The 27,811-nt window shown below is 47.2% G+C and overlaps 1 protein-coding gene across 1 annotated transcript in view; it reads right to left on the bottom strand.

Moving 5' to 3' along the window:
* The window catches only part of LOC115314811, a 90,050-nt gene that overhangs the window by 61,384 nt on the left and 855 nt on the right, over window positions 1-27,811 (bottom strand). Inside the window, exons 2-4 of the mRNA XM_040207718.1 lie at window positions 25,948-26,018; window positions 25,387-25,461; window positions 19,357-19,489 (exon numbers count right to left, since the gene is read on the bottom strand). Coding sequence (XP_040063652.1) covers window positions 19,357-19,489; window positions 25,387-25,461; window positions 25,948-26,018 — 279 coding nt within the window. The remainder of the gene's footprint in view (window positions 1-19,356; window positions 19,490-25,386; window positions 25,462-25,947; window positions 26,019-27,811) is intronic.

The following is a 27,811-nucleotide window of genomic DNA, read 5'->3' as shown; positions in this document are numbered from 1 at the left end:
CCGGTACCCCTTGCCACACATTCACGATTTCTCCGCTGGCCTAGCTGGCACCAACATCTACAGCAAGGTAGATCTTATTAAGGCCTACCACCAGATTCCAGTCGAGCCAGCGGATGTGCCTAAAACCGCCATCACAACTCCGTTCGGACTTTTTGAGTACGTTCGGATGCCCTTCGGCCTCCGAAACTCCGCGCAGACTTTCCAACGCCTTATAAACGAAGTCACCAGAGACCTTCACTTCATCTTCGCTTATTTTGATGATATTCTCGTGGCTAGCTCCTCTCCGGAAGAACACGAGCAACATCTGCGACTTTTGTTCGACCGGCTGCAGGAGTATGGCCTCGTCATCAACGCGAAGAAGTGCTTTTTCGGTGCCGACGCGCTGGACTTTCTCGGCCACCACATAACATCGTCGGGCATCCTACCACTCCAAGAAAAAGTCCGGGCAATACGCGAGTTCCCTCAACCTACCTCGCTTTGAAAGCTTCGCGAATTTCTCGGGCTAGTAAATTTCCACTGTAGATTTATTCCGCACTGTGCCGAAATTCTACAGCCTATGACGGACCTGTTGAAGACCAAGAAAGCGCCATCATCGTCACTTAAATGGACCGATGAACTTGCATCAGCTTTTTCCGCCGTGAAGGAAGCCTTGGTCAACGCAACCCTGCTGGTCCATCCACAAACTGAGGCTTCTACACACTAAAAATTTCAACACCCATGTTCGTGTTAAAAGGGTGTTTTTCCGAGCTCACACCCTTCCTACACCATTTTTACATGATTTTTCAATATTCAAGGGTGTACGGAAAGGCCTACACCCTTCGTACATCCTTTTTACACCCTACGGCTACCGAAATCGTGTTAAGAGGGTGTTGCGGTGGTACACCCATGATTGGGTGTACCACCGCAACCGCCGCCGCCGAATTGCAGACATACGCGCCGACAGCAGAAGTCAAGAAGCAGCCTGCTCAATTTAGAGGATTTCGTGAAGTTCAAGTAAGCACAATGGGCAGCTGACGTCCAAGCCAAGCCAACGCTCAAGTTGTTTTCAAGCCAGATGAATGCCGGCGTTGTGTACAAGCTCCTTGGTTGTTTACGTGCAAGCGACCACGAAAATAGCATCGGTTACTCACGCACTTCTGCTCAGAATGGTGAGACCACATCGGTTCTATTATGATACATTCCTTCTCATCCTGAGATGTACTAAAGCGAAGGCTAGACGTGCGAGACGGTTCGGGCTCACAGCTTTACTGTGAGCCTGTACCGTAAAGGTCGGTTCCGACACTTGCGTTTGAGTGTCTTTGTCTGCGTTGCGTTTAGAAGCGAAAACGAGTCACCGGCACATCTGTGCTTCGTATGAAGCGTGGATTCCAATTAAGAGAATCATCTTGGCACGCGATATAAGCAGCAGGGATGTCCTGGTTTCTCGCAGCCGCAACGCGGTCAAACGGAACTGTTTGAACCAGGCTTTACGTGGTTGTCCTTTGCTTGTCCCTCGCGCTTTATTCTTTCGATTTTAAGTATTCATTTCCAACTCGCTCGCTTTTACCAGTACTAGTAGATACTCAAGCTGCACGAGGGTTCGTGCAGTGCGACCATCTAGCGATGCTATGAGCTTGTGCTCGAGCCTTGGCTTTAATGCATCTTAGTGGGGAAGGCAATCATCGGGGATATATGACGCACGATGATGCCAAGTCTGTTCACGGCGGGCTTTCGTGCTGTTCTGATTGGAGGAGAAGGGGCGTGTAAAAAATTGGCAAATGGAACATGGTTAGCGACAGCGCAAATATATGTTGAAAAAAGTTCGGAACGTTGAAGTGCAGCAGCCTGAAACTTTGGAGTTAAGCAATTAGAGAATCATTTGAAGACATCTTTAGAGGTTCAGCCTTCTCTCCCCCCACACCAATATCGAAGGCTGCTAGGATATTGGTTCAGGCTAAGCCCTCTGTCTTTCAGTCAGCGAACTCGAGCCGTTCCACCTGACCTTGTTATTTCATAACAGATATGTTAGAAAATGGAATGCAGATTTTCTTTACACGGCCAAAACATAAAGTGTTATCAAATAATACCTGCCATATTCATATTCTACATTTACAGACCGGGGCTGCCCCACCTATGGAGGGTGAAGATGCGAGCAGCCTCGAAGCCCACCAACAGTGGCTGTGTGCTGAGAGCGAAAGCTGGTGCCTGACGAAGGCCAGATTGATCTTCGAGTGGATGCGACTGCCTGCAAATGGCTACATGCGTTGATATTGATGGGCATATAGACTGCAGAGAATGCTTATCCCTACCTGATGGATGCTAGAAGGGTATGCATTCCATATTTTTTTACTGATCTCTACGACAATTGCTAAATCGCGCTTCCCCGCTCCGTGATTGCGGCTGCCGGACGACCATCTTGGGACACGGAAAATTAACCTTTTGGAGCGTTGCAGAGGCTGGCCGGCAGCGTGCTGAAGACATGTTTTTTGCTCGTTTGTCGTCATTGGGAGCGTTAAAGTGGCCCTGCAATAACTTTTTGACTGGTTTTTAATTTGGACCGAACCTGAGCGCACTGAACGTAGTAACTTAAAGAAACTTTTCTCTTCTCAAATTTCGCTTTATTTTAAAAGTTATATGCAAATTAGACTTACAAAAACAAGCAAAAAATAACATACTTCATGACGTCGTAGGTCCTGGCTTGCGTGGCCGTGAAGTAGTGAGCTCATCGAGCGCTCACGGCTGCTGCACTCAGTGTCGACGGCTCGAGAGGGTGCCACTAAAGCACGTGTTGACTAGGCTGTATGAAGCGGGCGGCCAGGGCAGCTCGCATTGCATTTGCCGCGCGATTAAAGACTAATTCGGCATAACACTTCATTGGCCACAAACGACGGCAAACACGGGGTAAAGATCAGTTCAGAACGGGAGCCACTTCGCGCTGCCATACCGCCAAAGGGTCAAATCGCCAGCCAAGCCCGCGCCGAAAGCCTTGGGAACGCTCGGAACCGGTCGGATCCTCGAGCCGGTATACGACCGCAGCGCCACCGCGTACATCCAGGACCTTTCTAAGCCCATTGTTCGTCGGAGCCTCGTCCCACTACGCCTTTCTAGTACAGTAAAACCTCGTTTAACAAAACGGGATATAACAAACTAATAGAAATAACAAAGCAATCCTAATTCCCCTTGCTTGCTAATAGTGGGAAGAAATGGACAATGGCTATAACAAACTAATGGTTATAACGAAATAATTACGACCGCTCCTTCAACTTTGTCATAACGAGGTTTTACTGTATGCGCCATTTCTTTCACCGCTTGGTGGCGGGTTTGTCGACGGGTCTTTTCTTGTTTCCATACTTTATAAACTGCATTTGTTTCTTTTCTGATCTAAAATACTGAACAAAAACTACTTTCATACATAATTGAAACGGTTCGCGACACTTATATTTTGTAACGACTAAAAAAAAAAGCTTTTAGCGGCTCTGACCAGTAGTAAGCCCAGGACCAAAGACGTCACATATTCCGCGCTTTCGGCAACGCGGGTCGCCCTCGTAGGTGGAGGAGGTTTCCGCGTCGTCCGGTTAAAATATGACTCACTGATATTTAGTTATTCTCTCCGTGCCCGCTGGCTTGCCCGAGCCCAAAGAGACGTGGAAACCGCAAAAGAGGTAGACGCTTAAGTATTATTGCAGCTCCCCTTTAAGTCCACACTCCTTTACTCCTACTCTGACACTCCGGGTTTCATACTCCAGGCACAGCAACTAAACGGCGCATGGCGTACAGGAGCGCGACACACCGAATATATTGACGAGCCGCACAAGCTCCTTCCCACCGCACGGTTATGACGAACCTGGCATCCGGTGGACACGGGTGGGAGAAGCCAAAATTATTTCGGTGGTAAATTAATTAAAGGCAGTGTAGAGCGGCAGGGTACAAAGTAAAAGAGACGGCGACGTTATGAAGTTTCTACGAACGTTTAAGTATTTCTGAGAGGTTTGGAGACTCGCTTCGAGCACGTGCGGGGAAAGGCACCTTGGCTGATCTATTTATTGACCGTGCAAGCTGTTTATATTTGAATTAAAGACAACATTCTTGAACCCGTTTGTCGACGCACGAAACCCTCACACTTGCCAGATATTTCGTGGTTCCGTATTGCAGCGAGACGGAATGCGATGGAAGCTGTTGATGTGGTATGCCGATACCGGAACACTGTCGTTCAATAGATAGCACGTCAATTCGTTTCAGGCGAGACATGAACATGATGTTTCGGCTTTCCATTCGAAGTATCTTGATTCTCTGGGCAAAGCATCCTAGAAAGGGCAGCGCTCCGACTGTCTTCTCATCTCAACAACTTTTCTGTCGCTGTGCTGTCGGTAACCTTCCGTTCAATAGATGAATTCGTTTTCAGGCGAGATGCACGAACAAACCTTTCCCGCAATGCTAACTGATGCTTCGGCTTTCCAATCTAAGTATCTTTATTCGCTGCAGCTGGACTAAGCAGTTTAAAAAGGGCAGCCGTCCCACTGTCTTCTCGGCAACTTTTCTGTCGCCGAGCTATCAGCACGCTCGTTCGATAGATCACTTTGTTCTCAGGCAAGGCACATGAACAAACCTTTTCCGGAATGCTAATTGCTGTCTTGGCTTTCAAATCAAATTGTTTTTACCTGCTGGATTAACCACTAATGGACTGAAAAGGAGCAGCTGTCCGGCTACGCCTTTTGTTTCAACAATCTCAACAATAGCACAGTCATCTTGTTTGTGGACGTGACATCACGGAGCGCAAAGAAGTCACTTGTGCTCCAAGAAATGCTCGGAGCACGAAGAGCACGCTTGAGTGTCAGTCTCCGGCGGCGCTCCCCTCTGTTTAGTGAAAGGAGCGCCAAACGCTCGCAATGTGTAAACAATGAGAATTTCCTTTGAAAACGCATGAAATTTTTTGCAACAGCGCGGCACCGCAAGAAAAAGGCACAACTTGTCGAGCGTCGAGTCTCGCCGGTCTTGCGGCGTGATCAAAACTTCCTTAGCCTGCCAAACTGCTGCGTCTCTGTGCCTTTTCACGCTTGGATACTTATCAAGAATCGATGCCATGGCAAAGCTTTGAAGGTATGTCGCACATAGGCGTCTTCTCTATCACCCAGCTGTTCCAGCGAGTTGCTATCAATAGGAAACGAAATCGGTGGTTGCTATTATGTATTAACCATGGTTATGTATTAAATCTACTCAAATGGATCACATGGCAGCACAAATAGAGCAATGCTGTGGAAGAAGGTAGGTTTTCGAAGGCAAAAGTATGAAGCGGCGATATCTGAAGTTTTTCAAACGTGGCCCGTCCATATGGTTGTGTGCAATCTGTCGCCGTCGCCATAGCCTCCTACCACTCCTTTGTCGCCAGTGGATCATGCCCGTTTCTGGACTGCAAGTGCCGCAAGTTACAAATACAGTCGTAAGAGTAAAGTAAAATGCTGCTCCAGAGGCACATGCATCTTCATGCACTTTGCACTCACGAAACAAATCCACACGGCGTTAATTCTTGATCGGTATTCAAGCGTGCGAAGACAAAGATGCAGCACTTTGGCGTGCCAAGGAAGCTTTGATCATGCCGCCAGAACGGTAGGACTTGCGTTAGACGAGTTGCCCCTCTTTCTTGCGGTGCTGAGCTTTCGTAAAAATTTCCACGTGCTCTCAAACGCAATTCTCACCGTTCGGGGTTTTAACAAACTTCTTCGATAAATGACAACGAACGAGCAGAAAACATGTCCTCAGCTTACTGCCGCCCAGCCTCCGCAACGCTCCAAAAGGTTGACTGATAATCTTTGTCCCAAGGTGGCCATCCGGTGGCCGCACCTGAGCTGCAACGACCAAGCGGAGACACGCGATCCAGCAAATTGTCGTGGAGATCAATGGTATTGCTTGCACGGCGTACTATTAGTCTTCAGAGCAAACACAAGTGTCGCTGCAGTCGCCACGTCTTGATTGGGTGAGGTGTACCGTGACGTCTGGCGACAGACTCCGCTTCGCGTTCTGGCATCTGGCTCGCTTCCCTGCGCCCGTTTCCTCACGATCGGAGGTTTGTGATCATGCTGACCTACTGTTCAGCGCTGCAATGCGATTCCCAAAAAGAAGCTGGCATCATATTCTACCACCCGAAAACTTCGAGATTAAAGAGAGCGTGGACAGTCAGACTAAGGATGGGAAAGGCACCGTCAATATCGGCCGTTGTGAGCTGTAAGCACGTTGAGAAGCGGGGCTTCGTTTACCCAGTGTACAAGGCGCTGGGTGAGACTTATGCCGACAGAAGTTTCATAGCTTTTCCAACCGTGTTTGTCACGTTTACCTTTATAATTGCGTTATAAGTATGGAAAGCTATCGGTGGAGGCAACTCCGTCGATGAAACCCCCGCCCCCTCCACACGATATAAGGCGGTTGTGCAAGGGGTTGTGGAGGCGGCGGTGTAAGTGTTTCAGACACTGAAATTCTGTTCTTTGCAGATTCATGAGTTAAGCGCGAGACACATGCGCGAAAAATCCATCCGATCCGACGTCCGATCCGACGTCCGATTTGACAGTGCGACTGCCTGATCCGAAAAATTTGGTCGCTTCAGGCGTGAGATCGGCGATCCGACATGCGTCAAACGCGCCAGATAGTTTCGCACGGCGGACGGATTGTCGGATGCGTCCAGCCAATGACAGCACAGCTAGCGCGAACGTCATGATGACGTACTTGGTCTGTCGGGACGAATAAGAAAACGGGACGGGCGACGGGAAGCCGGACGTGTGGATCCCGCTGATCCATTCGAGAAAGATGGCCCCGGCAAAGAATGCACGCACTAACAAGAACGAGCTCCTAGCTTCGCTCGTGCGAGCTAAACCATCAATCTGGGACCAGAGATCTATGAACGCGGACCTCCGCTGGAGTGTTTGGAAGTTGGATCTCCTGGGCGGAGCCAAACGGATTGTTGTGTCGCTTGCAAGGTCGGAAGCGTGTGCGAGTGTCTCAATTCGGAGCGGCGTTCGGACTGTCGGATCGGACGATTCTGCCGTCCATTTGTCTCGCGCTTTAGGAGAACATCAGACCCCGCTTTGCGGGCATACAAATGGCATTTAAGTCAAAGGCCTTTGGGCGGTCTCACTTGTAGTTTTCTCCCCATGGCCCAGAATATGTTTAACATGTTGCTCGAGCAGAGTGCACCTTTTTCGCTGAGACGTTTTTGTTTAGAAACAAAGTTGAAAAAACCTCTTAATTTATTCAAATCATCAGCAGTGTTGATTGTGCGAGATGTAAATATATTGCAATGCTCCTGCAAGTGTGGTGGCATTTCTTCCTTTTCATATACCAGCTGTGATTCATGCACTGTCTGCCGTGGAAACCATGCTCGGAATGTTGGTTGAAGTTTCGCCTGCAGCTACAGACCATACCTCAATAAGGCCGCGTATAATAATTCACATTTCCTACGTAAAATGCGCACAAAAAAAAAAAAATCCGAAAGTAATATGCCGACAGCTAACGCCGTCTCGGCCTTTGTAGGGCGAGTGAGGGGGTAAATTTTGTCCTCAGCATGACGTCACCCCGGCTCGCTGTAAAAGGTCGCCACCCGAACTTCTCGGTGCTAATACTCTCACCATACAATGCACCTGTTATTTGTTTGGCCCCTGGTCATGAAATCATTCTCAGTTTGCCATTCCATCTCACCGAGAGCCCGATTTTGGTCATTGAGGTCTCAACCGGCTTGCACTGAAGAAGTATTAGCGAGTTCGTTTCACGGCACTCGTGCCCACGCGTGCCCACTCGCAGCGTGGAGTGGGTTCGTTTCAGCCGGCACTCCACTAGTGGTTGCATTCACGCGTGGGGTGTCAGCATTGCTGACACCCCACGCGTGCATGCACTCGCTGCACCGAGAAAATCGAGATTGCGCCAAAATGCAATCCCGTCGTGCCTCGCTCCGGCTAGGCCGGCAAGGTGCTGGAGCAGATGACGAAAGTTTGTCTGCTACGATGTGTCGCAGAACTGTAAGGAAAAAAAAGTAGATTTTCTGATAGAAATTGCGTCCCGCGGGCAACGGAATCAAACGCAAGCTTGAACTGTGAGCGTCTCCTATTTCATGAAGGAAGCAGTTGACAAACCGTGCTTTATTTGGAGGTTTTAAGTCGCTCTGTTGCCATAAAAACGCTGAAATATACCAGTGTGTAAAGAAATGCTCAGAACAAATGCATCAGCAGCCCCCAAGATGTTTATCACCAATGTGTGCGGGTGAAAAATTGAACATTTGTCGACAAAACTGCCCCAGCAGAAGCTTTGACTGCCCAATAAGCATCAGAGAAAGCTAAATTTAGTGATTTTACCCGAGGCTTGGGCAACATCATCATGTTTAACATTTACCTACTTCAGCTAACTTGCCCCGTCATATTTTGTTCGAGAAAGCTCTCGTTCTCGACGCCCTCACCAAAGCTACTATCTGATCCACCTGTAATGACGATCGAAATCGAAAAGTTTTGTTGGGTATTCCAGCAGACTAGTTTTAAGGCGTACCCTTTCAGTGGTCCACGCATAATGCCATGCTCAGATGGATCAAGCTTCTGCTCGGACAGCATCATCCATTTTCTTCAGCGTAAACGGTTATGAGAATTGAAAGATCGCAACCAGCTGCTTTGTAGACAGCTAGTTGCGGAAATTTACGCCGTCTGTAACAATCCCTATGACAGCCGAGTTGCTTGAAGTCATCGCAACTATAAGCTACAGGCTGCAGCGACCAACGTTTGTAGATAAACGTTTGTAGTGACTGTACTCTCGCATTCCCACCCATCACCCGGAACAGCGAGGCGCCAGTTTCGGTTTGAGGTCGGTATTCTTTCTACAACATAGATGGCGGCAGCATCAGTCTTCCGCACTTGGTGCATTTGGTGAATTCGTTTGAGTCCAGTTCTCCGTGCAACATTCTGCAAGTGCGATGCATTCTGGGAGAGAACTCGAACGGTGCCAGTGCGTGTGAAACGAACTCGCTATAAAATACCGCTACCAGACGCATCGTCTGCTAACATGAGGGAATAATGAGTTTGTTTGCTACTAGGTAGGTATCATTCTCTGACAGAAACAAAACGACGAACAGACTGGCAAGTCATCTGTGAACAGAGCCAAAAAGGGACAATCGTCTGCTATGAATTGTGTGCTGCGCAGAGTGAGATCAAAAACTAATTGAAATATGGAACATTGGCTATTTTACGGATGCAATTGTCCTGTGCTTCGTTTGGCTATGCTGATTTGTTTTCTGGCTGTGTGTAACTTGACACCCACTGGTGCTAAAACAAGAGCTTGGGACAAGCACCCACCTTACCACGATATCAATCTCACTATCCGAAAGAGTATTGGATTTAATTACTGAGTGCCTTTTCCATTGACAAGAAGGCCCCAACATTTTCTAAGAACTCCAGTAGGGTTTTGTTGTTGCATCTTTATACTCGCAACTCATTCACTTTGCCAATTTCGTTTTTCTAGCCTGGCTCAGCTGGCAAGCTGAGCGGCGAGTCTGAAACTATACCAATATTGTTTCCGGTCAGACTGTCCATTATTATTTATTGTTCTTCCCTGCTATTGTGATATGTCTGCACTGTAGTCATGACAGGGGCTTGAATGGTGGCACCTACTTTCTACACATGGGTCCTAGGAAACATTTTGTAAGTGATGAGGTGCCCACAATCATGGGCGTCAGCAAAGTGGCGGAAAAGGGGGGGGGGGATTATTCTGAAGGGGTGTAGCTTTCAAACCTATAACTTTGAAAGAAAACGAGGTTTGCCCCCCTCCCCCTCCTTTTCCTGCAAAACGTACTGCAGATGCCCATGCCCGCAATCTAGGCCAACGGTTCTGGAAAGAGGGTTTGTGGAACCTCTCCGTAAAGGCATTTTAGGAGTCCGCAAAGCTCTGCCGGCAATAATTTTTTTTTAAAATATGATTTGGGGCATTGAGTTGAGCCCAGTCCGGCCATGGCACATTCACAGCTCCGGGAGAAAAAGGAATCTACAGAAGAATACCTCTTTTCACTCTTCCCCCTTTTTATTCTTGGTAAACACGTTTGCAGTCCACCCCCCCCCCCCCTTCCCCTTTTTTTACACTGCCTGGCGTCTCCCATCACTTCTGCCAGTCCAAAAAGGGTTTGCTTGCCACGATTGGCGGTTTCCTTCTTTTCTCTCTAGCATCCTTTCTGCTAAAGTGGAAAGAGTGTAGACGGAGCTTCTTCCCCTCACCGTACCGTCTTAACCTGCAACATACTATACTCTCGGGAACAAGATAATAGCCTTGTATCTTTTCTGCCGCCACAAATGCTGTGCCTAGCATGTTTTTGGCAGAGGCTTTTGCTGCCACCAGATGCCACGCTATCAAGTGGAGTGCCACGGTGTGTGCATGCCACATGTCGCATAAAGCAGTGCACTTTCAAGCTGCGTGGATGCAATGACGGCAGAAAAAACACCAGCAGAGCGGACAATACAGAGCATGTTATTAACAGCACTGGTTAATTCTCAATAAATCACAATATGAATCATTACTGTAAAACCATTTATGTTTGCAAATTGGTCACAGAGGACATAATCGCGGCCACTAAATTTTGCGAATTCCAGACGCCTGCATTCAAACTCTTAAAGAGATTATAAAAGCAATTTCGAAATTTTATTTGACGTCTGAAATGGGCGTCGGGCTCATCTCAGACACTGTTGACCAAGTTCCAGCCCGAACAGAAGTTTGTGTGCCGCACCAATCAATTAAACAGTTGTGGTAATATTTGCGCGGGGACGATGCTTGAGACCCCCCCCCCCCCCCCCCCCCCAAGACGGCGGCAGAAAGGTGAACTAAAGTGCGCCGTCAAAGCGTGACGACAACGGGCTCCTCGTCAGGCGATTGCTTCAAACGGTTAAAACGAATGATGCGCTCTTGGTTTAGATTTCGGTAGTGAGATGTCATACAAAAAAGTAATTTGAATGTTGGATAATTTTTTTAAAGCTGTAGTTCGGAATTAATAGGTTTCATAGTGTGTATAGGAATAGGTTCCATAGCATGTGTAGCGTGTGGGATGAAGGGGAAGAAGACTTGTGGAAATAAATGACAGCTGTATGCTGTGCTGGTGTTGAGACGGTGGTGTGTATGTTCCTTTTTGTTTCCTTGTCTCAAGGAAACAAAATTTTGACAGCAAATTTTGAACCCTGCTGGTGCACACCTTTCTGATCCAAAACTGACTTCGAGACCCAGTAGGTTTCAAAGCCGGTTTCAAATAAGAAAACCAACGCAAAAGTCAACTTCGAAACCTGGGATGTTTTGAAGTGATTTTTGGCGTTAGTTCCCGAAAAGATATGTCATCAGTTTGGTGGCCGGGAGCTAAAAGCATTTCATGCTTAAAATCATACTCATCAGTGCGGCCTTTATTATTCTCTGACTGAATCAATTCTGCTTTTATATGCAGGAGGGAACCATTTGGCTTTTCGAAGGCTTTACTGTGGTCATGGCGGCCCACTGGCTTTTCGGCTTCGCCCATGGCCAGAAGACGTACTATACGAGCTGCCTTCTTGAGAGGCTTTGTCTTATTCTAATCTACTCACAGCTACGGCCAGTTGCAATCAAGGTGATTAATACAATCAAGAAAACACCTGTAGCCCGATTGCTGATCACATAGTGCAATCGCCAAAGTCTGTGAAACTCCTGCCAGGATTGTTCCGATTTTCGAAATCATTAAAGGCTTTGTTTGTTTTTCTTGAGATGGCAGCTGCAAGTTGTGTGGCTCACATACCTAAGTATGCTTCAATTCATGACCAGCTTTATTCGTTTATATTCATCACATTTCTCTAGTTCTCCGTGTTGTTTCCTAGTCATCAAACTATTAGGCACCTGTATGGAGTAGTTACATTTTGTTTTTACGTTTTCATCAAAACGGTTTGTGTCACCCTGTCTGGAATTCATCACCCTTACTACGAAATGTCAAATTAATCTCACGATGAGATACTTTTTAAAAGTGGAGATGACCGGCATTAGATGTTGTGTTTCTTTATCACTCCTGTTCATACTTTGTATATTACTTCAGTCAAAAGACACCACCAGTGTTCAATATGCCCCGTCCGAGCACAAGCTTTTCAGCCTGGATAAGGTGAGCGTGAGTGAGCACGTACTAAGCAGTACCGAAGGTAATGAGCGTGCACTGCTGCATTTTCAAAGTTTCAGCAATGCTCTTTTTCAGAAAAAAATAAAAGCCAGGCATTGTTGTGGTATATTCATAACATTGTGGCTTTCTTGAAGAATGCGGGCATTCTGAAGGTGTTGCCGAAGGCTTGCCAGGGTGACAGCGCGGTCGAAGGCGACAAGTGCGAGCTAGTACACGCTCTATCGCAAGCACTTGTTCTGCGAAAGCGCTTCGCAAAGTCGCTCTTGCATGCCTGTAGCCTTTGCTGCCCTACAGTGGTAATGGTAGGCAACTCCCGCTGACACAAGAAATCATCCCATCGCTGCCACACTCCGTTTCAGTTTAAAGGGCTGGTGAACCGAAATTTGGATTTCAGAAAACGATGCAGAAGCCGTAGGCGGGACGCTACAATCCCTAAAACACTACTCGTAGTCACAAGGCGATATCTCGAATGGACGGCCGTATTTTTGGAGAAGGAGGTTGAGATTGAACGAGGCCGATGAGGCGCGTGACGTCCAGATATCTCGTTTTCTCCTCTCTCTGCTTCGCCCCCTCAAGGCGGCGAGGCGGAGAAGACGCGAGGTCGTTCCCTCTCCTTCACGGAGAAACAAGACAAACAAATCTGTCAAATGCGCCTCCTTTTTTTAAAAAATAAGGTCATCCATTCGAAATATCGCTGTATGAGTGATGTTTTGGTGTTTGTAGCATCTTGTTACACGCTTTTGCCGCCATGTTTTATGGAATCCAGATTTCGGTTCAACATCCCTTTAAGTGCAAGTGAAACTGAAAGGCCAAGAATGAGCACGTTGTCCTGAACGACAGTTGCACTGCACAAGCGCGCATGCTTAGCAACATTCAAAGCATGGAGCTTGCTCTTAAAGCCTCTGCATCAGGCTTCCTGTTGCAGCTCGTGATACCGAAGCAAGCTTTTGGGCAGACACTTTTTTATAAGCAGAAACTTCACCTGGCACCGCAGAGCTCCGACTGGTACTCGGAGTACTTAGTTGCGGTACTTTAGATAAAACAGAAGGGCAACAGTTGAAGTAGAAACTTCACCTGCACTGCAGTGCTCCGACCAGTACTCGGAGTACTTAGTTGCGGTATTTTAGATAAAACAAAAGGGCATTGAGCAGTGCAAACTACGATTATTGTCAGGTAAGAAGTATTCAGTTGCAGTAATTGTTTTGCTTTACATACAAAAAGGCTGGAGTATGCTTAAATGCTGGGCTAGCAACCAATTGCTACCAGGGGCCCTATGCTACACGACGGGACCAAGCGGAATCAAGGGACCGGGAGCCATCCAGCGACCTGGATGCAAAGAAAGGTTCAGCTTCCACGGGATTGGTGCCACCTGGATCTTGTCGCAAAGGGCCAGCAGCAGCTGGATAGCCTTGCATTGCGATGCGGGGATGGGGATGCCGAGCGAGCTCGGGGCATGCCGCCCACTCAGTGTGAGGGCCAGGTGCTCCCACTGACTGGCTAGGTGCATGTTGATGAGTTCCTGGAAGGTGTTGTTTACACTTAGCCGCCGGAGCTTGGCGTTCGACGCGTACGGCGGCACCCCCAGTGCCAGCTAGTACCCCTTGCGAATAATCACGTCCATCTTGCCCTTACCTCTCGACAGCAGGTTGAGATACGGATTTCCGCAGGCGATGTGGCTCACGACGAGTGGTTGGGTCAGCCGGATCAGGTCCGACTCCTCGAGCCCGTGTCTGTGACTCGTTATCCTTCTCACCATGCGCATGACTTGCGTGGTTGTCTTCACGAGTCGGTCGACCGTGTACTTGGCTCCGCCGTCCCGCTGGAGGTGAAGGCCCCAGGATCCGAACCCGCTTCACCACCGGCACGGGGGTACCATCCTTTAACGTGAGGCGGATGTCCGCCTTCTTTTTCTTCGGGAATTGGCTTGCCCGCGCGGAGGAGCAACAGCTGAGACTTATCGGGGGCGCGCTGGAGGTTGCCGGCCTCGAGGTAGTTCTGCACCGTCTCAATGACTTCTTCGAGGAAGTCTTGCCTCCCGCTGTCCGATCCCGACGTAGCCCAAATCGTCAGGTCGTCCACATAGAGTGGCATAGAGTGTATGCTTCATCCGGGGAATCCGTTCCAGTAGAGGAGGCGGCTTGCACATCGCCAGGTAACAAGGTGGGTGACCGGACCGAGCCTTGCCGGTTGCCCTTGCTCGGTATCGGGATGGTGCTTGTGCGGATGGACTCGATTCCGATGGTGGCCATCCAGTTGCTCAGGAAGTCCCGCACATAATCATACATCCGGGGCCCGCACCCAGTTGAGGCCAAGTTCTCGAACACCAGCATGTGACTGACGTTGTCAAAGGCGCCCTTTATATCCAGGGCCAGGACCGCCCGCGTTGTCGTACAGGAGATTCTGTCAAGGATATCCTCCTTGATCTGAAGCAGGACATCCTGCGTGGAGGTGTGACCAGAACCCGAAAATGGTGTTTATGGTGGCATTGAGTTCAATACAGGATGGTCCCCTCAAATATCGCTGTAAACAGCTCATCAGGGCATGGGTATTTAAAAAACTGAAATGGAGTGTCCAGGTCTGTGACGCTCGGCGGTATACCTGATAACCTCTATTTCTTTTGGATCCTTTTCAAGGGAGTATATTTTCCACTTCGGGGCACTTTTCTTGTTTCTGGCACTTACTACTGCAGGAACTGTTTCACCCTCACTTTCTTCTTTGCTTTCACAGCACTCATTTGATGTTAATGTGGAAGGGAATTGGCCGGATTCCACTTTTCGTTCCTACGTAAAATGTGCTGGTGTCCAATACCTGCCACAAAAAGGGTAGTTAAGATTCCAAAAATGACTAAGAGTGTGTAAGCATATGATGCCAGCATTTCTTTTTTCTTTTTTTATTTCCAATGAGTAACATTATATTATGCCAAAACTCTCCCTAGGTGCACACTGCATTTCACAGCGCGCTAAACTCTGCCGGAAAAATCGGCGCCTGCACGCAAAGATCGTCGTTTCCTCAGCAGTGTATTTTACCTTGTGAAATTTTAAGGCGCTCCTTTCTTTTGCAGCTAGAACATCCTTAAAAATGCTAAAAATCTGTTCGTTACGGACGACCGAGTCTTCCGCCGGCAAACGCTGTCTTTTGCATAAGATACGCTTTGAAATTTTCACCCCATGGTCGATCAGGCGCCGATTTTTCCGGTTGCTTTCCCATACCTTGAGCCACCCAGAAACACCGCGCGCCCCCGTAAATTAAAAAAAAAAAAAAAAGAATGGAACGGCATTGAGTGTTTTGTTTACTTACCGACTTTGTGCGTGTACCGCGCCACGTTGCGCTGCCTGATGCACCCGCGTTTTGGAACTAATTCAGTTGACAGTTCCCTCCGAAGATGAAGCCACTGAAGCCACGGCGGTAATCGAACTGGTAGGCTGTTCCCTTTCGAACGGGCGGAAGAAGACTACGAAGAATTCGGCAGCGAACGGGCGGAAACTCGATTACGTGCAGCTTCAGTAGTCGACGCATTGTTTTCTCGATTGCGCTCGCGGCGTTCACCGTGGACTCGCGCACTCGGCCGTAGCCGAACAGCTGAACCAGCTGGACGGCTGCCGGCGCGCGTACCGACAGCGTCGCCATAGCAACCACGCCGCGAGTGTGGTTGCCAGACAGAATTCACACGATTTTTTTTTTCTCGTCACTCACGTTGAGTTACTAGAAGTTAGGCGCGTATCATTATAATACATTATGCTGTAAGAAGTTATTAACGGATATGTGTACCTACCTAAGACAAATACAGAAAAAATATTATTGAAAAATAAAATTGGCGTAATCTTTTCATATCTTGATTAAGATTAGCGTGGTCACTGGGCTAACCGATGCGCGAAATAGGAGGGCATATATACCGCTCGGGGCACTTGTTGGTTTGTATAAGTAGGATGTATGTACTATTTGGTGAGTGTTGTGCAATTGATCAGTGCTTGTGTCCCCGTGTGTATGTACAGTGTTGTGTGTATGCCCATGTCGTGAGTAAATGTAGGAGCGCGGTGGGTAGCGAAAATACCGCTGTTTTCTTTTTTCAAATGTTTATCACTTTTTTTTTCGTCGCTAGATGGGGGTTGTCGCCGCCCAATTTGAAAAGTGTGGCGGTTGGTGATCTATAACTATTAGAGGGCTGGATGCCATTATCCATCCGTCGTGTTGATCGCTCCGAGTTGTTCGGTTCCGCTGGTAGCTGTGTCGCCGTTATGCTTCCTGATTGCAACAAAAGGAGGTTAGGTGGCTTCCCCAGCGCTTGTTCTAGGTGCTGAATGCCGCTGTTCACGCACAAACGTTCATGAGTGGATAACGCACGTAACAGAGGTGAGCACAGGCAATAGTTAATCGAGAGCCACACGGAGCGCGAGTGCGATACCTCCTAGCCGCTGTCGACAGAGGGTGTCGGAGCGATTCGTTGTCAACTTGTCGTCCACGGCAAGTGGGCGTTTTGTTCAATAAAGCCAGCCTGTCAGTGTTTTGTAAAGCTATCCCTTCTTTATAAGCGCTTCTGGTGCGATGAAAATGCGACCGGCATTGAGCAGGCCGAGCGAGACTTCAGCGACAGTCTCGGCTGTTCAGTCTCCAGCGGTTTCGGCCTTACTCGTATTATTTGCGGTGTTGGCGCTTGGACATAGAGATGTTTGGAAAGTTTTTTGCGCCTACAGATGACACCAAACGAGCGTGCGAGCCGTATGCTCTTGCTCCGGCGAGAAGCCGCGTACGGCTCGCCAGGCTCGTATCGCCTGTCGCATACTGACCGCCATATTGTTTTTAGGGTGTTAGCAGTTAACACGATTTTTACCACCTCCAGCGGCTAACACCCTTACACGAATAAAGGCGTTAGCCAGAGGACGAGCCATTTACACGAATAAGGGTGTAAACATTTTAAGTGTGTACCCGTCTCATGACCGACGCGTCCAGTACAGCTGTAGGTGCTGTACTACAGCAGCTTCTTGACGGCCAGTGGAGGACACTAGGTTTCTTTTCTCAGAAACTGAAACCTGCGGAAACGCGATATAGTACGTTCGGACGAGAACTCCTTGCCATCTACCTTGCCCTTCGGCACTTTATGTATATCCTGGAAGGTCACGAGTTCCACGTCCTAACGAACCATAAGCCCTTGACTTACGCGTTTCATGGAAATCACACCGCCTACTGCTCCCGAGAAATCTGACAACTCGCCTACATCTCAGAGTTCACGGTAGATCTCCGTCACATCGAAGGAGAAGACAACTCTGCAGCGGACGCTGTTTCCCGCGTCGAAGCACTTTCAGCAGTCTCTGGAGGAGTAGACTTCGAACGCATCGCTGCCGCGCAACAAGACGACCCTGAATTGAACAACCACCCTGAGACGCTGAAGTCTTTAATGTTGAAGCGGATTCCCCTCCCTCACTGCACCGGTGCCATCCTCTGCGACATGAGCATGGGGCATCCTCGACCTTTCGTCCCATTGGCACTTCGTCGGCAGGTCTTCGACCACATCCACAACATCAGCCACCCGGGCATCCGAGCCACGCAGCGACTGGTGACAGCTCGCTATGTGTGGCCTACAATGAACGTGGATGTGCGAGGTTGGGCCAGGAGCTGCCTTCAATGTCAGCGCTCTAAGGTGAGCCGACACACTGTCATACCTTTGAGGCCATTCCGTGCCCCCTCGGCACGGTTCGACCATGTTCATCTCGATCTTTTGGGCCCCCTGCCATCATGCCGAGGCTACACGTACATCTTGACTTGCGTCGACCGCTACACCAGGTGGCCCGAAGCCACTTCCCTGGTCGACATCACTGCCGAGACAGTCGCCAAGAACTTTATCGACATCTGGATATCCCGCTTCGGATGTCCATCCACCGTCACTACGGACCGGGGACGCCAATTTGAATGCTCGCTGTTTGCTGCCTTAGCCCAGCTCCTCGGCATGCACCACGTGCACACTACCTCATACCACCCGTCAGCCAATAGAATGGTGGAGAGGTTACACCGACAGCTCAAGGCCGCAATCACAGCACGAGATGGACGTCTCAACTGGGTCGACCATCTCCCATTCGTCCTTCTCGGCATTCGATCCGCCTTCAAACAAGACCTGGAATGCACCTCGGATGAATTGGTTTATGGATCGCCACTCAGACTCCCTGGAGAATTTTTCGATATTACCAAGTGCACTCCAACAATTCCACACCAAATGTACCTAGACGACTTGAGGCACTTCATGCAAGAACTCAAGCCCACACAACCTCGGATGCCCCATTCTCAGAAGATCTTCGTAAGTCAAGAATTGAAAACTGCCACCCACGCATTCGTCCGAAAGGAAGTCAAGAAGAAAAGTCTCACGCCACCTTACGAGGGACCCTTTAAGATACTCGAGCGCACCGACAAGAACATGACTCTTGACATTCACGGACACCGAGAAATCGTCGCCATGGACCGAATCAAACCCGCATATCAGGACTCAAATTCTCATCCTTCATACTCGGAGCAACTTGTAACGCCCCAGGAAACCAAGAAACGAAGAACACAAAAAATATATAGTTTTCGGCAGTCAAGGAAAGTTGAAACTAGCAGACGTTTATTGATCTTTCTTTTTTTCCCATATACGTGATCTTTAAGCCACAATAAATTTTTGATTACATAATGTACTGCATACTTATCATAACTTCACGCCTCTACGCCCTCCGAATCTGTTTTTACTTGAAACCGTAAAGTCGCTTTTGTGAAGGAACTTTTTTTCGTTTTTAAAACGTGTGTAAAACCCGACCTGAAACCTTGACATGAAAAGAGTAAATATAGTCTACGTAACAAAAAAGAAAAGATCCTTCTTGGTAAGGCAAAACAGGCGATTGCCAAACTATAATCGTACACGTAATTAATTCGCTGTCGAACATTGTAAAATTGAAAAAGCTGAATCTGGTATCCTATCACGAATAACATTTGTGGGTAAAAGAAAATAAACAGTTGTACTATTTAAACGTGCTTGCTTTCATGAAGTAATTAATATATCTATTCGTTTTGTAGCAACATTCTTTGTATTTTAGAGAGTGCATATATTAAATTAAAATTGTGAGAAACGTTTTAGTTTGAAACCTTATAATTTCTTAGGCACATCAGAAATCAGAAATTACTTTCAGAAAGCGATTTATTCCACCTAATGTAAAAAAAGATAGCTAAACGCAGTAATTTATAATATTACCAGTTGCACTTAACCGACCTATTCAAAAATCACTTACGGTTGTAGACGTCCCACAAAGGCTCTTCAAGTTCTCGTTTGTATATTTCTCCATCGTCCGTTTCTTCGCACACCCCATTACTACACATTCCAGTTACGATAGTAAACAGATACCCATAACCTTTATGCTTCAACTGAAAAACATTAAAAAAACATATGCATGAAAATTAAATAATATATTATGGCGTGCCTTTGTCTTTATATACAAAATAAAACTTTCCGCTGTAATTTCTGTTTATTAAGTATACTACAATGTTAAAAAATTAACATTTATTTTTTCTACAACTCGAATAAGATGGCACATTTAGGATAAATCTCAGTTACTGAAAACGTTTTTTACGCGTCTTAGTTTAAGCAATGTTTACATATTTTTTCACACACCGCAGATGAATTAAAGGGATACTGAACCAAGGAATTTAGCGTCCGTAATAAGTGGCGCACGTTCTTTCCACGAGCCAGCAGCCGCCGGTGTGCGCGAGCACACGCAACAAAAATGACGTCAAAGACCTCCATTCGCGCTTAAGATGACAGTGAAATGTATGGGCCTCGGGCCAAAAGAGAATAAAGACAAGTTTTTCATCTACACAGACATCTACAAGCGATTAATTGGCCTAACAAGCACGTAGCTTTCACTTGTAGAGATGAAAAGTCTGTCTTTATTCTCCTTTGGCTCAAAGCCCATACATTTCACTGTCCTCTTAATAGCCGATTCACACGACGGACCAAATCGTGATTTTCGTCCGCGGACCGTGTACCACGTGACCGGCACGTCACCGATTCCTGCGATCCGCGCCTTCTTCGCTGAGGCGCGGACTGATAAAGTCGAGCGCCTTTTTCACTCGCGGACGTTTGGCGGCAGACTGACTTGGAAAGCATTTAGTCTGGCAACGGTACACGGTTTTCTTGGTATTTTGCTTCTGTGCGTTCAAAACAAAAATGGCACGTCGTTGCGTTTTGTGCGTTTGTTGGTTCATTTTGTCGTACGATTCTTGGTTCCACGCGTGAGAGAAACTCCAGAAACTTTGTCCGGCTGACGCGACGCAGGTTCCGGTGCTCCTCCGGGTCCGTGTAAAGAAGCTCCCGTCAAAACTAGTCTAGCACGCCGCGATAATTCTTGCACGTCCAATCAGGATTTCACCGAGCAAGCCCTCTCTTGTGGATGTGGTGTGCTTGAGTGTTGTGCACGAGCGCGGAGTGTGTGAAGGCATCTCCAAACGCCCCTCAGCGAGCCCAGAAGTTCGTCGCGTCTACGCCGAAGCTTTCTCGGGCAGGATCATGCCTGTGTCACTGTCATGCTTTGGGTTAGTAAAGTTAGTGGCGCTTCGCGCGAAGCCTGTCCCGGTGTTTTGTTCTCAATCTGTCGGTAGCAGCGGCGTACGATTCTTTATCGCGGTAGCAACCGTCGATTTCTCTCTTGGACAATTACGTACGGTGCTACTGTGTGATGTTGGAGTTTCGCGGCACTGTGGGGTGCGAACAGGTTCGGTCCGTCCTCACTGGCGTCTGCTCGTCGTCTCCCTCGTGTGGATGCGCTTGGGAGAAGGACGAACCGCGGATATGTCGTCACGTGACCAATCCGTCCGCGGATCAGTCCGTCGTGTGAATCGGCTATAAAGGGGGATCCACACGAAGGAGAAATCCGCCACGTTCCTCCGCGGATCGCGCATCACGTGAGACATACGTCATCCCTTTTGGACACCTCGCGGCGCGTTCTCCTCCGTGGCGGAGGCGCGGAGGTTTTGTGCTGACAGCACGAAAGCTCCGCAGGTGCACGCGGCGGAGCCGGGGACGGAGTTTCCCGGGATGTTGACGTCACGACATCCGTCCGCGGAGTTCTCCTTCGTGTGGATACCCCTTTAAACGCGAATGGAGGTCTTTGACGTCATTTTCGTTGCGTGTGCTCGCGCACACCAGCGGCTGCTGGCTCGTGGAAAGAACGTGCGCCACTTATTATGGACACTAAATTCCTTGGTTCAGTATCCCTTTAAGCTTAGAGGAAGGCGTCTAGAAACGGGCTGCAACATTTGCATTTAAGGCCATCAGTAGTTCCACCTCGGGATAGCACTGGTTTTCACGGATCAATACTCAAATGCTATAAGTTGGGTCATCAATTGATACAGAAAGATAAACATGCATTTATTTGTCTTCAAATTTTAATATTTGTTGTAACAAATGTGTCGCTTTGTCGCCATGGGATCATCAAGAATTCATTACACGGAATCTTATAAAGGCCGCCCTACAAAGTCATCTTCTGCTGGACAGTTTCCTTCCCTTCCCTTTCGCCCTCTTTTCTCCTCCTTTGTTCACAGGAGCGTTTTTTTTTTTTTTTATGGAAACACCTCCTAAATAAGAAATCCAAAGCGTTGAATTGTTCAGCGTCACTAAAACAGGCGATCGTAGGGCTTAAATTGGATATGACAGCGGCATCAGCGTTCCGCTGGGACTCGGGTTCTCACTGATCGGTTACAAGTTGTGGCCGATCGCTGACGTAGCAGTCGTGCCCAATCTGTGCCTTATGGAGGCCTCTTTTAGTGAGGCAGAAAAATTAAGCACTATACCTTTCTTCTCTAAGAGGTGGTGCTCTGAGCTACTTACTCCCCAAAAGAAAGTATTAGGGTCTTTCTCGAATGGAAAGGAAGAATTGAAGAAAAGGTTCTTCCTTTCAGCTTGTTGGTCCCACGTGGTCTTAAGAATGTTTGGCATATATTTTATAAAATTTTATCGTTACTTTTGTTAACTCATTGGTCTCGCTAAAGCACTCAACCACATCGTATTTTAACAGCGCTTTCTTTGTTGTTGGTTTATGGGTATTTAAATTTTTTTACCACACCTGCATTGACTCTTAGTCGAGAGCTGCAATATAGGTCAAATAGATAATAAATATACAAAAGGGTTTGATCTTTATAGGCGTAAAAAATCTAAATCACTTGATTTTGGTGGTGACTCTCATGCAGGATGAGTGGTAGCTATAAAAAAAGGTGGTGGAAGCTGACTAACAAGGTCTTCAAGCTCTTCAATCTTTAGCTGATAACTGGGGGGTATATATAAAGAACAAACTGTAATTATACGATCTAACAAAATGCGGGCTGCCACAGCCTCCAGCGGAGTCTGCAGAGTCACTTCGCTACATGGAGTTGAGCGTTGCACTACAACTGCAACACCTCCAGATGAATGAAGTGCTTGTATCCGGTCCTTGCGAAATACCTGAAAGTACTTTAATATATTAATGTGGTTGGCTTTTAGATGTGTTTCCTGCAAGCAAAATGCAATGGGGGCATGATCGTCCAGCAGCTGGCTCACATCGTCATAATTCGGAAGGAGGCCTCTACAGTTCCATTGAAGAAAAAGTGAAAGCCGTTTACAAATCCCTGTAACGCCAAATTGGAGCGCAGCTCTTGAGGAGGAGGAGTGAAGGGTACTGAGGGGAGGGTAGACCCCTCCTCCTCCCCTCATTCTTTAATATGCTCCGGGGGGGCGGTCACGTGACCTCGGGGGGGGGGGGGGGGGGGGTCACGTGACTTCGGGGAGGGGGGTCACGTGACCTCGGGGGGTCACGTGACCTCAGAGGGGTCACGTGACCTCAGAGGGGTCACGTGACCTGGGGGTCACGTGGGGGTCACCTTGGGGTCACGTGACCTTGAGATGACCTTGGGAGGGGTCACGTGACCTTGGGGACGAGACCACGTGACCTCGGGGGTCACGTGACCTCAGAGGGGTCACGTGACTTGGGGGTCACGTGACCTTCAAAGGGTCACGTGGGGTCTTGGGGTCACGTGACCTTGATGATGACCTTGGGAGGGGTCACGTGACCTCGAGGGGTCACGTGACCTTGGGAGTCACGTGGGGTCACGTGACCTTGAGATGACCTTGGGAGGGGTCACGTGACCTTGGGATGACCTTGGTTACGCCGACGGCGACGGCGACGGCGACGCCGCTCAAGCCGGGAACGGGCCCCTAAGAGCTGCGCTCTAAAATATGAGGTCGTCTGTTTATCCACAGTTTATCCAGAGAATTATTTGCTACGACCTGTGATAAAACTCCAGCAAGCTGCAAGAATCAAACAAACTTTCCAACCCGAAACGCTTAATGTCGCTTTTTTTTTTTAGAGCGCAGCTCTTGGGCGCGCGTTTCCGGCTTGAGCGGCGGGCGTCGCCGTCGCCGTCGGCGTAACCCTGAGGTCACGTGACCCCGGTGGCTTCAAGTGACCCCGTGAGGTCACGTGACCCGGTGACGTCACGTGACCCCGGTGATGTCACATGACCCCCGTGAGGTCACGTGACCTTACGGCTACGCCGACGGCGACGGCGACGCCGCTCGGACGGGGAGTAGCAGGCAGGTCGTGGTGGTGAGGAGGAGGGAGGGGCGGTATACCCTCCCCTCAATACCCTTCCCTCTTCATCCTCAAGAGCTGAGCTCTAATTCTGCCTTACAGGGAGTTGTAAACGGCTTTCATTTTTTTTAATTTCGAAACACTGTTTTTTGGCAGCGTAGGTATCTATAACTACGCACGTGTATTGATACGCTCTTGGGGCAATTTAAGGGGAAGGAATGCCTCAGGCAATAGCACAAAGAAGACAGGGGCTACTCAATAGGTCGTCGTAAGCAGACCCCGACACCCCAATGCTGCAAATAGGTTCAAACCCGACGACAGTACGCCACAAGGCGGCTGACATAGGCATCTTTGTGTCGCCGTGCGCTTGTATTTTGCATATACCACCTAGAAGGCAAGGCCTGCGCAGGATGTCATTAGGATACCCGACCTGCCACAAGCGGCAAATACGCACAAGCTTGAGGAGAACTTTTGAAAGGTGGCAGACGTGTCCGTTTGAGCATCGCAACGTGCTGACGTAGCGCTCTTTGAAAGACGCTGAAATGCGCGCTTTGGGCGATGGTGTCGCAAGGTCGGTGGCAAATCCATTATGCACATAATGCAGGCATGAGATAGGGGAAGGTGTAGGCCTTGTATCCCATGTGGTATTGAATCAGCAGCCTTAGTGTTTCTCTTTTCCTCTAGGTTTGGGCTTTTTTTTTTTGTTTCTCTTTTATATAACAAAATGTATTTTCTCCTTTCTTTAAGATTATGTCTGAAACAAGACATGACTCGCTTAAATTGAACTGCAGAAAATACCTCCAAGGAATGGAGTTGCAGTTGATGGTGTTGAGTGTTGTACAAATTCTTGATGCGCCAATATACGTTGCATGCATTGTCTCAGATGCTATGCGGTATTCGCTTGTGATCCTTCTATCTCGCGTTTGACACGTTTCTGTATTTTCCTGTCATTTTTCAGTGCTACTTAGTCCAAAAGTTCATGTAAAAGATCAATGCGTTCCCACCAATATCCAAATGATCATAGTTTTTTCGCTGCCTGTGCTTCCTGAAATGTTCAGACGTAACTTTGATAATTGTGAATTAGAATGTGGCTAACGAAATACAAGAAATTTTATATATATAAAGAAACATTTATCGTGCGGTTTAGTAGGCTCAGGTAACTGCTATAAACCAAATTAGACGAGCTACTACTCTGATTTTCGCATGCAGGTGCCCATTGTGAGAATATTAGAACTGCAGTTAAAAATATAAAGAAGGCCATATATAGGTTATAGGTTATAACGATAAAATTGTCAGGACTGGCACAATTGAAGAAAAATAATATGAAAACGTTTAGTTTACTATTTGAAGCAAGAAATAAATTTACACTTGACTGGTTTAAACAGCAAGCTGTTGCACTATTCGTTCTGATATGCCTTTTATAATAGAACAGGTAAAGAAAGCGAGCAGTATGAGAGGAAGGACAGTGAATTCTGAATAAGAGCCTTTCTATAGCGAAGAGCTAAATTTTAGAACTCTTTTCCATCTCTTTGAACGACCAGTTTAATAACGGAATTTATTTGTTTTTTTTAACCTTCATACTAAGCATATACACAATGTCATCAAGAAAATCCAAACTTAAGTAATAGGATTCTATAGCATTCAAAAAAAAAAAAAAGAGGACGTATTTGACGCTGTATAATGAGGTTTCAGCTGACTTACAATGCACATTGCATTTGAACCCGCAAAAAAGGTTGTTTCGTAGCAGCTTACTTTGCATTCGGTATTTACTAGTATCTGAAACAAGTGGAAAGAGTGCTGGTCAGCGGCAGGCTTGATTATGAAAAAAAATATCATATTTATGTATATCTGTCTCGAATGATATGTAATGCAAATTCAAGGAGTACAGAAGTGATTTCAAACTGAATCGAGAAGTTTACATTTCACCATATTTGAACGACACCAACATTTCTTATAGGGACCTTGTCTATCTAAAAACAAATTTTGTGTCTTGCTACAGACGGTGAGTAATAGCATATGCATTTAATACTTAGCAAAATGTAACAAGAAAAATGAGAAAGCCAGTTCGTTACGGATGCAAGCCTTACTTATTCATAGTCTTCGTGTGGATATTTTGCAAATTAGCTACATTGAATATTAAGTGAAACTGAGAATTACTTAAACAACCATAATTATAAATAACGCATTCTAAATACCCATATTAAACTTAGCGAGTTCCATTCTAAATTTTTATAAATTATCCCTGAGTTTCGCAATACTTACAGTGCCATTTTTGAATTTGTGTTGGCTTATGGTACAACTGCCGGCAAACACTTGCTTTATCACTGCAACTGCTGTAAAAGAACGTTTGTCTTTATTGTCCGTGATCTTCTTTATGAACAAAACTCCCGCGCACATATTGATTGTTATAGATAAAGATATTAAAATATAACTGCGCATTTCTCACGAGTGCATTTAAAATGTACACACTTGTACATGGAAAAAAGCTGTGCTTACATATATATCATACGGAGAGATGCAAAAACAATAAAATAACCCTCAATAATGGTTGCGCTTCTCTTGGATACGGGCACAATATTGTGGTGTGTTGTAAGTGTTTAAATCGACTATAGCTTACTAAATTAACCTCTCCAACGAAAATTCCGGCTCATAAATGTGCAAGCACAACGCACCCGTCCCGCTGTACTCCCATCGAGTATTCGTTGCTGAACAAAATGTAAGGGCGCAAACGAGCTGGTGTACATTGCACATGCTTGAAAAAACCCCGAGACTGCGGGTAAACGACACAATACTAAAAAGTCTCTATTTTTAGTGTTGTGTCGTTTACCCGCAGTCTCGGGGTTTTTTCAACCACGGGTATTCGTTATTTGTCCAAACTCCCCACCCGGACAAAACACGGGTCTCATGACTCACATTTTGTATGATCAAATAAATAGGGGCTATTCTTCTTATTTGTAGAGAATTCATGCAGAGGTGTATGATCGGAAAGTAATCTAAAGCACATGTCATATTATGGGCTGCCTTTTCACATCCACTTCTTGGGTCACTAGTATTGGTGTAAACTTTTGTTAGTTAGGAAGAAAACAAGTCGTCCCGGCAGCCCAAAACTTTGCCTGTTGCCAGTTACTACTTTAAAAAATTAGACACCAGATCCGCTGGAGCGCCGTCCCCTTCCCGGGTAGCGATCGGGAAATGGAAATGTTATCAGAAAGTTCCACCGGCAAGGCAATTTTTTTCAAAATATCAGGAAAATTTTAAACTTGTATTCATCACTCTGGTGAATCCGGGGAACACGGATTGTGTTGTGCGTTCATTACGCGTGTTTTCTTATCACACTCTAAACAAAATGACTACCCTGGGTAGTCAAAATGACGTTTTCATTCGCCATTTTGCCCAAAGGTTTGTCATTTGTCCTTTGGAGTGGTCTTTGACCACCCTAAAGGGCGAATGACTAACCCTTGGGCAAAGTGACGACCCCAAACCGCTGCGGATTGACCAATTTTCCGTAGGTGACGATGGGGGGGTCACTTTCGAATCCGATATTCACGGGCAGGCAGTCGTAAATGATATTAGTAACTTAGATAAGTGCATAAACACTAGAAATTATGTTCGTCCTGAGCTTTCGTCATTCTACAAGATCCGGCGAGATCACGTCTCTTGTGCCGTTCGCGTGATGTCATTTTGAGCAAGCCAGCACGCTCCGGAGCAGGAGTCACCCAGGCTTAGCATGAAGTTATAGGTTTCACGTATGCACATTCTATTGGTAGCTGAAAAAGAGGTGTCACGCTTAATTAGAAATACAAGGGAAAAGACATTATAAGGTATTTCGGCTTAGAAAGCTGTGAGCTTATCTATGATGACTATTAGTTCACTTGGAGCATGTAAAGTACATTCGACGTGAGAGCACTTGGGCATCCATCATGTGTCTGAGCTGTGCCTTCATTTTTTTCAGTTAAAGTGTATCTCTCGCTTGGCAAAATCAGTATCTACTTCATGTACTGAATGCCTTATTCCACGGTTGCGTCGCCACAGGAGACTTGTGCGCTTACGGGTGTTTGGTGAGTGGCATTACCAATCACCATGAGCCCAGAGCCCGGCGTGGGTTCAGACCCCCTGTATGCCTGGC

The sequence above is a fragment of the Ixodes scapularis genome, unplaced genomic scaffold (assembly GCF_016920785.2).
Source record: "Ixodes scapularis isolate PalLabHiFi unplaced genomic scaffold, ASM1692078v2 PGA_scaffold0__279_contigs__length_252992795, whole genome shotgun sequence".
Lineage (NCBI taxonomy): Eukaryota > Metazoa > Arthropoda > Arachnida > Ixodida > Ixodidae > Ixodes > Ixodes scapularis.
The sequence above is the reverse complement of the archived record's forward strand: the minus strand, read 5'-3'. Positions and strand labels throughout refer to the sequence as shown.